This window comes from Thunnus albacares, chromosome 17 (assembly GCF_914725855.1).
Source record: "Thunnus albacares chromosome 17, fThuAlb1.1, whole genome shotgun sequence".
NCBI lineage: Eukaryota > Metazoa > Chordata > Actinopteri > Scombriformes > Scombridae > Thunnus > Thunnus albacares.
In genome coordinates, this window is record NC_058122.1 from 21,141,017 (window position 1) to 21,153,958 (window position 12,942).

Consider the following 12,942-nt stretch of genomic DNA (forward strand, 5'->3'; position numbering starts at 1 on the left):
AAACCGATGCCACCATGTAAGCAGAAAAATATATCAGAACTTGTCACAGCCGGAGAGATAAATCAGCAGAACAGAACATGAAACGGTACTGAGATTTTTTTAAATTTTATATTGTTTGTTTCTGTGGTTCTCACCATTATCGCTATATAAACTTGTATATACTACTGTTGCTATATACTACTACTGCTAAATAATAATTAAAATTAAATTATAAAAGAAACCCCAGAAAAGACAAGGAAAAACGTCCAAAATAGACAGAGTTGTAGTTACGCGCTGGGTCCACTGGGAGACACTGAATGACTCACACTTGACAACCGTCAATTTCAGGAGCGTCAAAGAAAAAATACTAGCATAGGATTACTTCCGGTGAAGTTATTGAAAATAAAGGTTTCAAACTGGGCAGCTGCGACTTGAGATTAAGCCCAAACCAGATACAAAGAGGCCATATTGACTTATTGAAGCGTCAATACATCCAGCGACTAGCATGGTTTGAACATGAATGTATTATAAGAAGAGCGTATACATGGTCAGTTAGCTTTTTGACTCTACTCACTCCGACACAGTGGGGGGCGGTGTGCAGCTTTATTGACGGTTTACAATCCGCCAATAAATAGAGGAAGAAGTCTGCCTTCAGCGTCACATCAGTACCAAGCGGGAACCCATATATTTTTTCCTAGGATGGCGAAGTCATGGCCCGCCCTACTCTGCCTCTGATTGGCTCACCCTGATATTCTTACCCTGATCCTAACCAATTGCACTCCTCACGCCCAAACCTAACCAATCCAAGCAACGAAGGCAACGAGTACTAGCCAATCAGAGGCAGAGTAGGGCGGGTCATGACTTCACCATCCTAGGAAACAAAAATTTGGCAAGCGGGAAGGAGTGTGAAGAGGTTTGGAGTCTGTTTGTCTCGTATTATTTAGCTAGCAAACAGCTAAATAAGGAGCAACTGAAGACTGAACATGCCGCGGGAGATCATAACGCTTCAGCTGGGACAATGTGGAAATCAAAGTACGTGTAAAAGACGTAGTTAATTCATTTTGCTCACAGGCATTGTCCAACATTTAAGTTCAGTTAGCTAAGATGCTCTGTCAGGCTTCTTGCTATGTAACGTTAGCTAAGAGCTAGTTTCAAGTCTAGCTACATTCAAAACATAAATACAATATAAACAATGACAACGTCAGTATGTTATAACCTACTTTACTCATTGCTAATGGGGTCTCTATATAGCGAATGTCATTTAATATAAGTTAACGTTAGCTACCTGTGCATTGTCATTCAGATAACACAGAAGGTGATGCTAATTGACGTTTGTCTAATAAACCTGTAAAGTCACAAACTGCTGATGAATATGACTCAACGTGAACGTTATGCTACCCTGCGCTTCTCTTTGTTGTGCAGTCGGGTTTGAGTTTTGGAAGCAGCTGTGTGCAGAGCATGGCATCAGCCCAGAAGGGATTGTTGAGGAGTTTGCAACTGAAGGGACCGACAGAAAGGATGTGTTCTTCTATCAGGTAACTGGAACAAGCATTTGCAGCTTCATTTCATTATCTTTCATGCCGTAAAGACCTATATTTTTTGTATACACCACATATACTGTAGTGTATGTTCAAGTCTTTGTCAGGTGGTGCTTGTGTGCAGCTGAAGTGCAACAACATTATATTTCACTAGATGGAGTGGTTGTAGTGTAAACTGCACTCCTGCAAGGCCACAGCAACCTACACAGACTGTGCAGCATCACCAGCTTAACCCCCCATGGTTGTTCATGTAACTTCACAGGCTGACGATGAACACTACATCCCCCGTGCAGTTCTCCTGGATCTTGAGCCCAGGGTGATCCACTCCATCCTTAACTCTCCTTACGCAAACCTGTACAACCCTGAGAACATCTACCTCTCTGAGCACGGCGGAGGGGCTGGGAACAACTGGGCGAGTGGATATTCACAGGTGATCACTGGAAACACTTTGTCATTAATTAAAGAAATAAACATTTAATGCATTTGCATGTTGCCCTGACTTTTTTTTTTCCCACAGGGAAAAAAAATCCAAGAAGACATCTTTGACATCATTGACCGAGAAGCAGATGGCAGTGACAGTCTTGAGGCAAGTTATCATTTATCACATACCGACTGCGCCTGAGGCTGTGAGCGATCGGAGCTGTGGCAGAGTGGAATTTTAAAAACGGATTATAAAGTAATGTGATATATCTGTGTGTAGAAATATTACATAGTATGTAGTCAACTGACTCTCTCACCCCATCTGTGACCTCAGCACTCTGTACGTTACTCCGTGATTTGGTCACATAGCGTTCCACACGCAAACCATAGGGGATTAGGCCTTTTTAAAGAGAACATTTGGAGCTTGAACTTCAAGCATGCTGGAAAGTATCAAAATCTTTGTTGTTCTTAGTGAATGTGATACATTTATTTCAGTAGTATGAGTTGATACTTGACTGTACACAAACATGACTTCTCTTTTCAGGCAGACTCTTGTGTAGGGCTGCAACTAATTATTATTTTCATTATCGATCAATCTGTTGATTAAGTTTCACCAGAAAATATTTACATTTGAGAAGCTGGAAACAGAGGATTTGGAAGTCTTTTCTCAAAACGATTAATTGGTTATCAAACTAATTGGCAGTGACTTTAATAGTTGGCAACTAATCAAATAATCGACTGATCATTGCAGCTCTACACTTGTGCTTGTTGTGGTAGAATGCTTGTGGAAATGAATGCCTTGATAGAAACAACATGTTCAAATGGTGCCAGTGCCTGTCATCTGAAAACCAGCAAAGCCCCAGCCATGCTTCATTATTATTCTTAGCCCCCTTTTTTTTGGGTGGGTGTGGGGGGGGGGGGGGGGGGGGGGGGGTTGAACTTTCTTTAGCTGCCAGCCACTCATAAAATAACACTCACATTTCCCCTCAAAGGTCTGCAATTTCTGTAAGTCATTCACATTATGACCCCCACATTATTATTTAGTGTGTGCACACATGTGTGCATTGGATTGGAAGGTGGGCCGAGCTGTCGTGTGTATGTTGGCAGGGTGTGGTGTGTAGAATGTCTGGTGATAATAGCCGGGGCGAGTGTGGAAGGCAGGTATTACAGGGCTGTCTTGGGGGGGGTGAGGGAGCCTATTTGTGAGGTTTTATATAACTGCCTAGGAAGAGAGGCATTTGCTCACCCACACACGGTCAGCTTTCTGCATCAGTAGAGTTTACAGTAAGCTTAACACACACGTGGCACGCTCTGTGGCTGTAAATTTGAACTGTAAGTAATGAGTAACCCTTTGTCTCTGTAGGGGTTTGTCCTGTGTCATTCCATTGCTGGGGGGACAGGCTCCGGGCTTGGATCTTATTTACTGGAGAAACTCAATGACAGGTCTGCAAACACACACAAAAAAAAAAACATATTTTTTTTTAGGTTTTAATGATGACTCTGCAGTCAAAATTGTCACTTACATTTCCTCTTGCGACCTGGTTTGTGTGTGCATTATGTATTTTTCTGGTCTCCAGGTACCCAAAGAAGCTGGTGCAGACTTACTCTGTTTTCCCAAACCAGGATGAGATGAGCGACGTGGTCGTTCAGCCGTACAACTCGCTGCTCACACTGAAGAGGCTGACCCAGAATGCAGACTGCGTGGTGAGCAAGAGCACTCATGAACAAACGTTGATTAATCCCATCGCTCTCTTTGCCTCATGACGCTCAGTGGCACCAAATAACCCCAATAAGCTGAGACAGGAAACGTGAATTATTTACCAAAAGCGGTCAGTCATATTGCCAATAAAATTATGCTGTGATGTCAGACAGTTAAACAAATTTGGTCTCATGTGTTCTGATGTAAATGGCAGAGGTCAAAGGGTAGCAAGTACGTGCTAGTACACACGTCAAACTGTATTAAGACATCAAAGACTTATGAAACTTTTACATTAATAAAGTTTGATTAAGTTCCACAGGCCTGTTACACAATTTTATCGCAGTGCTATTTAAAAACTATTTTATTAGCAAAAACCTATACAGCACTGGTTTCAGCAAGGCTTGTTTAATGTTTTGAGCAATTAAAGTGGTACTCCACCCCTCAAAACAAATTAAAATCACTAATATGAAGACAGAGATTGTTACTTATCCATGAAATTGCATGGTTTGGTAATTTGGCCTCCCACTTGTCATTCAAAGTCATGTAACTGATACTGCAGTACAGTTCACAGTACTATATGTTGTGATAAATCATTTTTGTCTTCAACAGTTAACTGTTGGTTAACTGTAGTGAATCAGTTAATCAGCTGTAGTCTAATGTTTTCACTTTCATCAGTTATTATTTTATTGAAGAGCTTCTTTTTATGCTCGTGTAGCAGACTAATAAAGACGCAAACTGCAGCGCCAGCATCGAGTCATTACAAATCAAACTTATTAAATTCTCCGTCTTAAATTGGTGATTGTATTAGTCTGAGATGCTCTGACAGTCTAATGGTGTTTCCTCCCTAATACCTACTTCCTCCAAGGTCTTGCATAAGGGCCTCATGTTGATTAAATTAGCCAGAGAGCTAATAGAATCTGCTCAAGAATTGGTCACCCTGTTGCAACTGTACACTGTGCCTTTTATGTTAAGGTCTCCTAACAACAGCGCACTGTGTTGCTTCTTAAAGAGGTTCCTTGACTGCGTCATTACACTGATACCCTCTCAATCTTTCTTTAATATCGTAGCAGTATACTGACTTTCACCATGTTGTTGTGCTGGAGGGAATCTCTTGGCCCTGTTTTCATTTGTCTAATAATTGCCCTCTGTCTCTGTGTCTGTGTCTCTGTCTGTGTCTCTGTCTCTGTGTCTGTGTCTGTGTGTGTGTGTTGTGTGTATCAGGTGGTGTTGGATAACACGGCTCTAAATCGCATCGCCACAGACAGGCTGCATATCCAGAACCCCTCGTTCTCCCAGATCAATCAGCTGGTGAGTGCGAGACGTCACTTCACCCCCTACAGCTGTTTTCAGCTTGTCAGCAGGTTTTCAAACGGTTCTAATTTTTCAGTCTACCTGTATTTGAACAAAGGCGCATATCAAGACAGACTGTACTAGAGACCTGTCAGCTGTCGCTCACTACAAAAATTACAAGATTTACAAACTAGTTTGGCAAGTCAGTTGCACGTCAGACTGGATTTCAGCTCTCTTAGAAATGAGTCGCACATGGCTGTGGTCTCTAAACGGTGCGTCGGCTGCTTGACGGGAGCCACACTGAAAGATTTTGAATTTCAGCTTGAAGTTATTTGTAAGCTTTTGACAGGTAGTTGTTAAAAGCTCTGTGTCTAATTGAACCTTCATGCACGCAGGTTTCCACCATAATGTCTGCAAGCACAACCACCCTGCGCTACCCAGGCTACATGAACAACGACCTTATCGGCCTGATTGCATCGCTCATCCCCACTCCCCGCCTCCACTTCCTAATGACCGGCTACACACCGCTCACTACTGACCAGTCGGTGAGTCGTGTTGAGACCGGTGGAGCGTTTGTTTACTCTTCATTCAACATTTCACGTTAATGTGCTATCAGAGGATTTTAATGGGAAGTATTGTTGAGATCAGCAGCAGCTTTTGAATCAGTAACTCATACTGTGTTGCAGGTCGCTAGTGTGAGGAAAACCACAGTGCTGGATGTGATGAGGAGGCTTCTGCAACCCAAGAATGTGATGGTGTCCACAGGAAGGGAGAGGCAGCCCAGCCACTGCTACATCGCCATCCTTAACATCATCCAGGGAGAGGTCGACCCCACACAGGTACGAATACACAGCATGTGTGTGGAGTCAAACCATATCCTTAAGAATGTAAATTATCCTAAAGCAGCAGTGTTAACATATTTAGAGAGTATTCAAATCTATGTCTGACTCTACTGTAGGTGCATAAAAGCCTCCAAAGGATCCGGGAGCGTAAACTTGCCAGTTTTATTCCCTGGGGTCCAGCCAGCATCCAGGTGGCTTTGTCCAGGAAGTCCCCGTACCTGCCCTCGGCCCACCGAGTCAGTGGCCTGATGATGGCCAACCACACAAGCATCTCCTCTGTAAGTGCTCATCTTGGAATTTTTGTGACTTCAGCCTGTTCAGTTACATTCTCCTTCAGTGTGTATTTATACAGTAGAGACGTGTCTGTGTTTGTTCTGAGTCAATACTTGAGAATTCACATTGTCCTGAAACTGAAGTTAAGCCGCCACTGCAGCAGTTCCAGGGCAAATCCCCAGAAATATAAGTTTTGTTATAATATGCTGCCAAACAAGACATCAAAACTTTTGGTGGTTCAAAACATGAGCTGTAAAGTTGAGGTCTAATGTAGTCCTGTGATATCATGAAATAACTTCATCTGAAATGATTGAGGCTAATTTAAACTTTTCTCTAATTATTTTAGGCTGTAAATCTAGATAAGGGGAAATTACTGTCATTCAAGGAAGTGATATCATAGGATTGAATTTACGTCTCTCTTGACATTTAATGACTGAAAACAAAACAGAAAGTTTTAGAGAAACATGAATTGGAACCTGAAACTTTCGAACTTTCAGAGCTTTTAGCTTTCGTTTTGATGTCACTTCTGTCACTGTCCCACAGCTGTTTGAGCGGACATGCCGGCAGTATGACAAACTGCGTAAGAGGGAGGCCTTCCTGGAGCAGTTCCGCAAAGAGGACATATTCAAGGACAACTTTGATGAACTGGACAACTCGCGTGAGGTGGTCCAGCAGCTGGTGGACGAGTACAGCGCAGCCACGCGGCCTGACTACATTTCCTGGGGCACACAAGAACAGTGAACAGACTTGTTGTCTTGTATTTCAACTACAACCCAGTTAGCATCCATGCTTAGCTAGTTTTTTTCTAACTCAATACTCTCCACATTAATTTTTTTCCTACATATGTGTCCCAAAATAGACAGGTATTTGGCTATAGCTGCTTCTCTGGAAAAAAATATTTATTGATTTGGTTTGTTATAGCATGTAATCATATTGTATGTTTGTGTCTAAAAATGGAAAAGAGACTGAGGGATGAGTGTTAACACCTACTGTCATTATATTAACCAAAAATTAAAAGGGTGAAGTTACAGTAAGTTCTTTTTTTTCTGAGATTGTCAAAGTCAGTATACATAAAGCAACCTTTATGTACTAGTCCAGTGAAATGAAAGTAAGAGCACCTCTTCCCTGCAAGTCTGTGCAGAAAACCTCAGTATGTCTTAAAAAAAATCTATAAATATCTGTTAATAGTTACTTTATTCTTTCTCCTAAACTAATCTTTCCTCCCCTTGAAGCCTATTTTAAAAAGTTTTCATTAATGAAAGACAACTTGTTGCCTTGTTTTGGTCTATTTTTTTTATACTGAGTACAGTGTTTTTCGTTTTCGTGCAGTTTATTTACAGTGAAACGTCCACAGTCTAGGGGATGATTGCCTTGAAATAATGGGAGTACAGATGGAATGATTTGCATGATGGTTAATGCAGGTTCTTGCATCCCACACATTTCTGACATGGTGCTTTGTACCGTCTATCTGCTGCTGATACACATTGCTCATTTGTTACCACTGTACACGACCAACAAGAATGTCAAGTTGAAGCTTGGCTTAAGCCAAAAATGATGTTTAAATACCTGCCATATAAACTGCATTGACATTTAAACAACAGAGAAAGTAACAGTTTGCACAGATGGACATTGTACAAGGATGGATCTCGTTAAACGCTTCATTTCTATGCCTGTAAATATACTTTAAAGAATAGCTGGTTCACTGGCCTTCTCTATCGTCTAAATGAATATACTGTTTCATGTTGCTTTGTTTGTTGGACCTGTTTGAAATGACGAATAGGAATAAACAAATTTTCTATTATTTTGTATCTTCTATTTGAAACATTTCTTATCTGTAGGCATGTTTGGTAGATTTTATGTGGAGAGAATTGTTCAAACCTGTATGTAAAATAATGAAACGCCATGTTCCCCCCCCGCCCCCTCACCTGGAGCTGTAGTGTACTGGTGGTCAGTAGCTGTTCATCCAACTCAGTTAAGGCTCATTACCACAGGGGAACGTAAAAGCACTTAGCAACGCTTGCTCAACCAACTGTTGTTCTTAAGCAGAAAAGCTACAGGGGAGGTAGCTTTCAGCTCCGCTGCTGGCGCCAAACTTGAGCCTTTTATAAAAATGTGCCTGGTTGAAAACAATAGTCTTGCACTGCTTCACTAGTCGAGGTACAAGAAAGCACATTCTCTGCAAATGAAACAAGGGAAATGAGAGCTGACGCTAGACAATAGTACCAAAGACTAAATATGGTAAAATGGTGCTGTTTTTATTAATTACATACAGTATTTATAGTCTTATTGCACTTCCAAGTTAGTTAAGAACAAACAATAGTGCAATGAACTATACACACATTACATAAAAAGGTACCATGCAGCATACAAACAAGCTTAATACAAAGCAAAAACATCCGCAATTTGATTTTATTTTTATTTTAATACATGTAGCTCAGAGCTGCCTGCAGCTGCAGTAGAAAAAGCAAAGGGCTGACTGTGCAATGACTCGTCAAGGCCTTCCATGGTGAGAGGATTTATGTCTTGAGTTTTGAGGCTGGTTATCACATGGGGTTGTGTAGCAGACAGGACTGTAAAAATTATCTATGGTCTCAAATTCCTAAAATGGTCATCTACTACAATTAAATAAAAGTGTACAATGTATACAACTGGATGTCTTCATATTTGTCTGATATTCAAGTTTAAATAAAAATGAATAAATGAAAAAAAAAAAGGAAAATATAAATTGGGGGGATCTATCTGCTTTGGGATAATTTCTTGTTATAAAAGCTTATTAAAAGAAAAAAAAACATCTTTGGTCCATGCTGAAACCCATGACTTGGCAAAACTTTGGCTTCACAAGAATACTCAAACGGTGAACACAAAGAAGGAGCTACACAGGATTTACACATGCTTTAAGGTACAGAACCAAAAACATCATCATGGCTCTGATCAGTTAAAGCAAACCTAATGAAAACACACATAGGTCTGCATTTAAGACATGAAGGACAGTAAAAAAAAAAATTAAAAAAAAAAAAAATCGCAGTCTGCATAAATAGTACTACAAAAGCATCCATGGCCTAATTAAAAAAGTGTGTTTGAATAGCAGATGGGGACAGATGGGGAACTTCATGGCAAATATTGTGATATCTTCAATGATCACTGACTGGGGGTTTTTTTTGTGTGTGTGTGTGTGTACTCAATATATACATTATGAAAATAACAATAAGAAACAGAGAAGCACCTGTTATTTTCAGCAGAGTCGAGCTGCATTAGGAAAGTAACTGACAATAAGCAAAATTATCCAATCAGTCAAGTGTTAACCAAGTTTCATGTCGAGGATTACGGCCAAGACAAGCAGCACAACTAAGGACAAATCAGAGCATTTTGGTGGAAACAATGTAGAAACAGCCCCTAAATCCTTTGGTTTCTGTGAAACACAATTAAGTCCCATCCAGGAAATTGTTTTCTTAATCAAATAGACACATACACGCACACACACACACACACACATACACGCACACAAAACTGATAATCCCATCGGTAAGAGTCTATATGGCCATGGCAGCCAAAGTGACTTAGCTACAGAGTGCAACATCTGTTTCCAGTTCCAAGTTCACATGGCTCACTGCATCAACAGTTCCAGGTAATGCAAGCCTGGCTGGGACCTTATGAAAACTGACCGTCTCTGATGAACAAGTCAGCATAAGGGTGCATGAGAGAGCAAGTGTGTATATGTGTGTGTGTGTGTGTGTGTGTGTGTGTGTGTGTGTGAGAGAGAGAGAGAAAGAGAGAGCCAAAGACAGGGGAGGGTGTGTGTGTATGTGTGTGTGTGTGTGTGTGTTGCTGAATGTTCTCAACACTATTCCAGCAGTGCATGAGGGACGATTGCCTTCTAGGAAAGGCAATACAAATATGGCACACTTCGAGAGAGAGAGAGAGAGAGAGAGAAAGAGAGAGAGAGTAGTGTTTTCACTCTAAGCCATACCTTCATGAGGGGAGTACCACAGCTTACTGTTGCCATAAGTCCTAACTCTTATGATGCTATCTCTCCCTGATGTAGCAAGGCTCACACCAACGTCTCACATTGTCAAGGGGGTGTGGGGGGGTGGAGGGGGGGGGGGTGGGAGTTGGGGGGTGAGGTTGGGGTAGCGTGTGTTGCCATGTAGAGTAACAGAGGTGGTTGCGTGACAGGATGGGGTGGGGGGTGTGTGACACCTCATCAGCAACCGCATTGGTTTCTGTGGGTTTCTGGCCTCACTTGCAAAACAGAACCCCTTGCCTTCCCGTCCCCTCCTCCCCTCCGTGTCGGCTAGCTCCTTCAGCTGTAAAGCTCACTGACGGTTTATTTTCACGGACGGGGAGCGAAAACAGCCCTCTCTTTGTTTTGGCTGCCGTGCCGTTCCCAGCGGAGGAGGCGCGGGGTCCTGAGGGCTGGGGCTGGGCCTCATAGGGGCCACGTGGAGGAGGACGGTGGGGGGGTTTTGGGGGTGTCTCCGGGTATGGGTCCCTCTCAAACAGGGTGCGACGGCAGCTCCAGGAGGGCGTGCGTAGGTGTCGAAGCCAGGTGATGGAAGCCCACCTCTGTGGTCTCTGCGATGGTGATGTCCACATCTTCCCCTTTCCCTCGCTGGCGACGGATGGCACTGAAATACGCATTCATCAGCTGCATGATCTCAGTCAGCTGTGACAGAGAGAGAGAGAGAGAAGCAGAGAGAACGAGAGAGAGAGAGGTCAGATTGGTGGCAGTCTCAGTGTCTGTCTGGCACTGTCACAGGAGGGTGGAGAGCAATGATGTCATCCGGCTTCTAGAAAAACTGGATCCTCCAGAAGACGAGGATGATGTTGTTTGGCAGATTTCTGGAGGACAAACACACCCCTCGATCATAAAAAGCGGTCTTACATGTGTGTGGATATTTCATCACTTTGACATATTTTGTTCAGCAGCTGTTGCAGAAAAAAAAAAAAAAGGGAGGGCGCTGCTGAGGAGTTCATTTGTTCATCTGTCTCTCCGTTACCCTGACCTTGGTGGACATGACCACCAAACCACCACAAGCCACCGTGACCATTACCCTTACTCTAGTGCTGCTAATGCTTGCCCAAACTGACTAAAACAGTCTTTGAGCTTCAACCTTCACCTACTCCTCAACTTTAACTGTTACCCTTGAATCAGCAGCTAATCTTGCCCTCACCCTTACCTCCGGTCCTAACCATAATCACCCCCTGCAAATCCACTTTCTCTTTTTCCCCTGCCCAGTAGCCAGCTCAAAACTCATGCACATTCATGTCAGAGCAAAACGAGGCCTTAAGTTCATAAAAGTAGGAGGCTTTCTACTGTAAGTTGTCCTTCAATTTGCCTGTGCCTCCAATAAATAAATAAATGCCACTTTTGTGCCCCATGAGAGATCACAGAAGGATTTTTTGTTTCCGTGTGGGAAGATGCAAGCAAATCTGCCCAGTGAAAGGCAAGATTTGTTCTCGACTTGAAAAAAAAAAAAAAGTCTGTTTGGAAGAACATCCATGTTTCTGAGAAATGTTTTGCCTAATATTTTAATCTAACCACTGCAATAAAACTCACCCCCAGTTGCCATTTAATGCCAGGAAGTTAGACTTTTGGTGGTTAGCGTCGGTTGGAGGGCAGGGGCAGGTTGTGTGCTCTCTATTTAGACCAAATTAATGAGTGTTTTTAAAGTGGGTCAGAGAGGTGGTGGTGGTGTGTGTGTGTGGGGGTGGGGGTTGGGGGGGGTTGGGGTGGGGGGGGGGGTGTCATGAGCAGACAGCGTGCTTCTTTCACATACTGTACAGAACACTGCATGGTGATAAGGCCACTGTATGCAAACTGAATCCTGACTACAGTAGAGATAGATTGTGTGTGAGCTCGGTGCAGACAGCTCCAATTAAAAAGAGATTTTTCTTTCTTTAAGCCTCAGTTTGTATATGGTGACTTGGGATGTGAACCAAAAATACCTTGGTGGTTTCAAACAGCAGATCCCGATCCCCAGCTGTGATCTTGAAGGTGTTGCTGTCAGATACACCGTAAGAGCAGATCTGGCCATAGGGGAAGGACTCCAGGGCCTCTGCCTCTCCCTGCCGATACAAAGAAACGGATGTAGCAGCTACACCCAGCCACAGCTTCTGGGAAAAACTCCCCGTCGAACTCTGGAGGGAGGAAGAGGTAAGCAGATGTCAAAACAGTTTTCTTCGAGTCCGAGTGACTCTTAAAAAGACCAATACACTAATGGAGCCCAATTTTTTGTTGTTTTTTTAAATCCTACAATGCTACTAAAGCATGACATCACAATACTCACAATATAAAAGTCCACTTCATAAAGAGTGCATCCAAATCCTGACCACTGGCGTGCGATTGTGAGGTAGGCGGCCATACTGTCCCTGTGGCTATAGCCAGCCAGACCTTTCCAACGCTCCAAGATGGATCCCATAACAGCTGCTGCCTCCTCCTTCAGCCGGCTCCGCAGGCGCAAATCTTGCTCCACCTTTTGCTTGTGCGCTGCTGTAGCTGTGTGGCTCCACAGCGTCCCCGCCAGGAGGCCCGTCGGGAAGCGCTGCGTCGTGGGGCAGCCCTGAGCTGCTACCTGGCAGGGAGGCAGGGCTTGGGGAGCGGAAAGGGACATGAGGACCCGAGCTTCAAGCATGTGACTCGGAAAAAGCTCATCCAGAGGCGGGCAGGGTGCGTGTGTGCTGAAGTCACCCATTAGACACTGAAGCCTCAGAGAAGCCAAGGCCTGGAGATCCTCTTCACAGGCTGGAAGCTGGCCACGCACCACCATCTCATGGCACTGCAGCACAAAAGGACAAGGACAAACAGGTAAGGAGAGACAGAGCAGGATGAAAAGAAGGTACAGTTTGTCAGTAATGGCCTCAGTCCTGCCATCAATCCTCCCAACCCCACCCTGTTTTATTT

General features: G+C 43.3%; 2 protein-coding genes across 2 annotated transcripts in view; one reads left to right on the top strand and one right to left on the bottom strand.

Annotated features, from left to right (window-relative positions):
• The first annotated feature begins 801 nt into the window (after positions 1-801).
• On the top strand, positions 802-7,842 carry tubg1 (tubulin, gamma 1). The gene is made up of 11 exons (XM_044330141.1): positions 802-1,011; positions 1,402-1,514; positions 1,780-1,947; positions 2,035-2,103; positions 3,301-3,380; positions 3,515-3,641; positions 4,858-4,944; positions 5,322-5,471; positions 5,613-5,765; positions 5,885-6,046; positions 6,585-7,842. The coding sequence occupies exons 1-11, from the start codon at positions 963-965 to the stop codon at positions 6,780-6,782; spliced, it is 1,356 nt and encodes a 451-aa protein (XP_044186076.1). The 5' UTR covers positions 802-962; the 3' UTR covers positions 6,783-7,842.
• Positions 7,843-7,951: 109 nt separating this feature from the next.
• plekhh3 (pleckstrin homology, MyTH4 and FERM domain containing H3) overlaps positions 7,952-12,942 on the bottom strand; it is a 32,972-nt gene continuing 27,981 nt past the window's right edge. The window contains exons 11-13 of the mRNA XM_044330138.1: positions 12,329-12,817; positions 11,988-12,179; positions 7,952-10,704 (exon numbers count right to left, since the gene is read on the bottom strand). Of these exons, the coding sequence (XP_044186073.1) occupies positions 10,534-10,704; positions 11,988-12,179; positions 12,329-12,817 (852 nt within the window). The 3' untranslated portion in view covers positions 7,952-10,533. The remainder of the gene's footprint in view (positions 10,705-11,987; positions 12,180-12,328; positions 12,818-12,942) is intronic.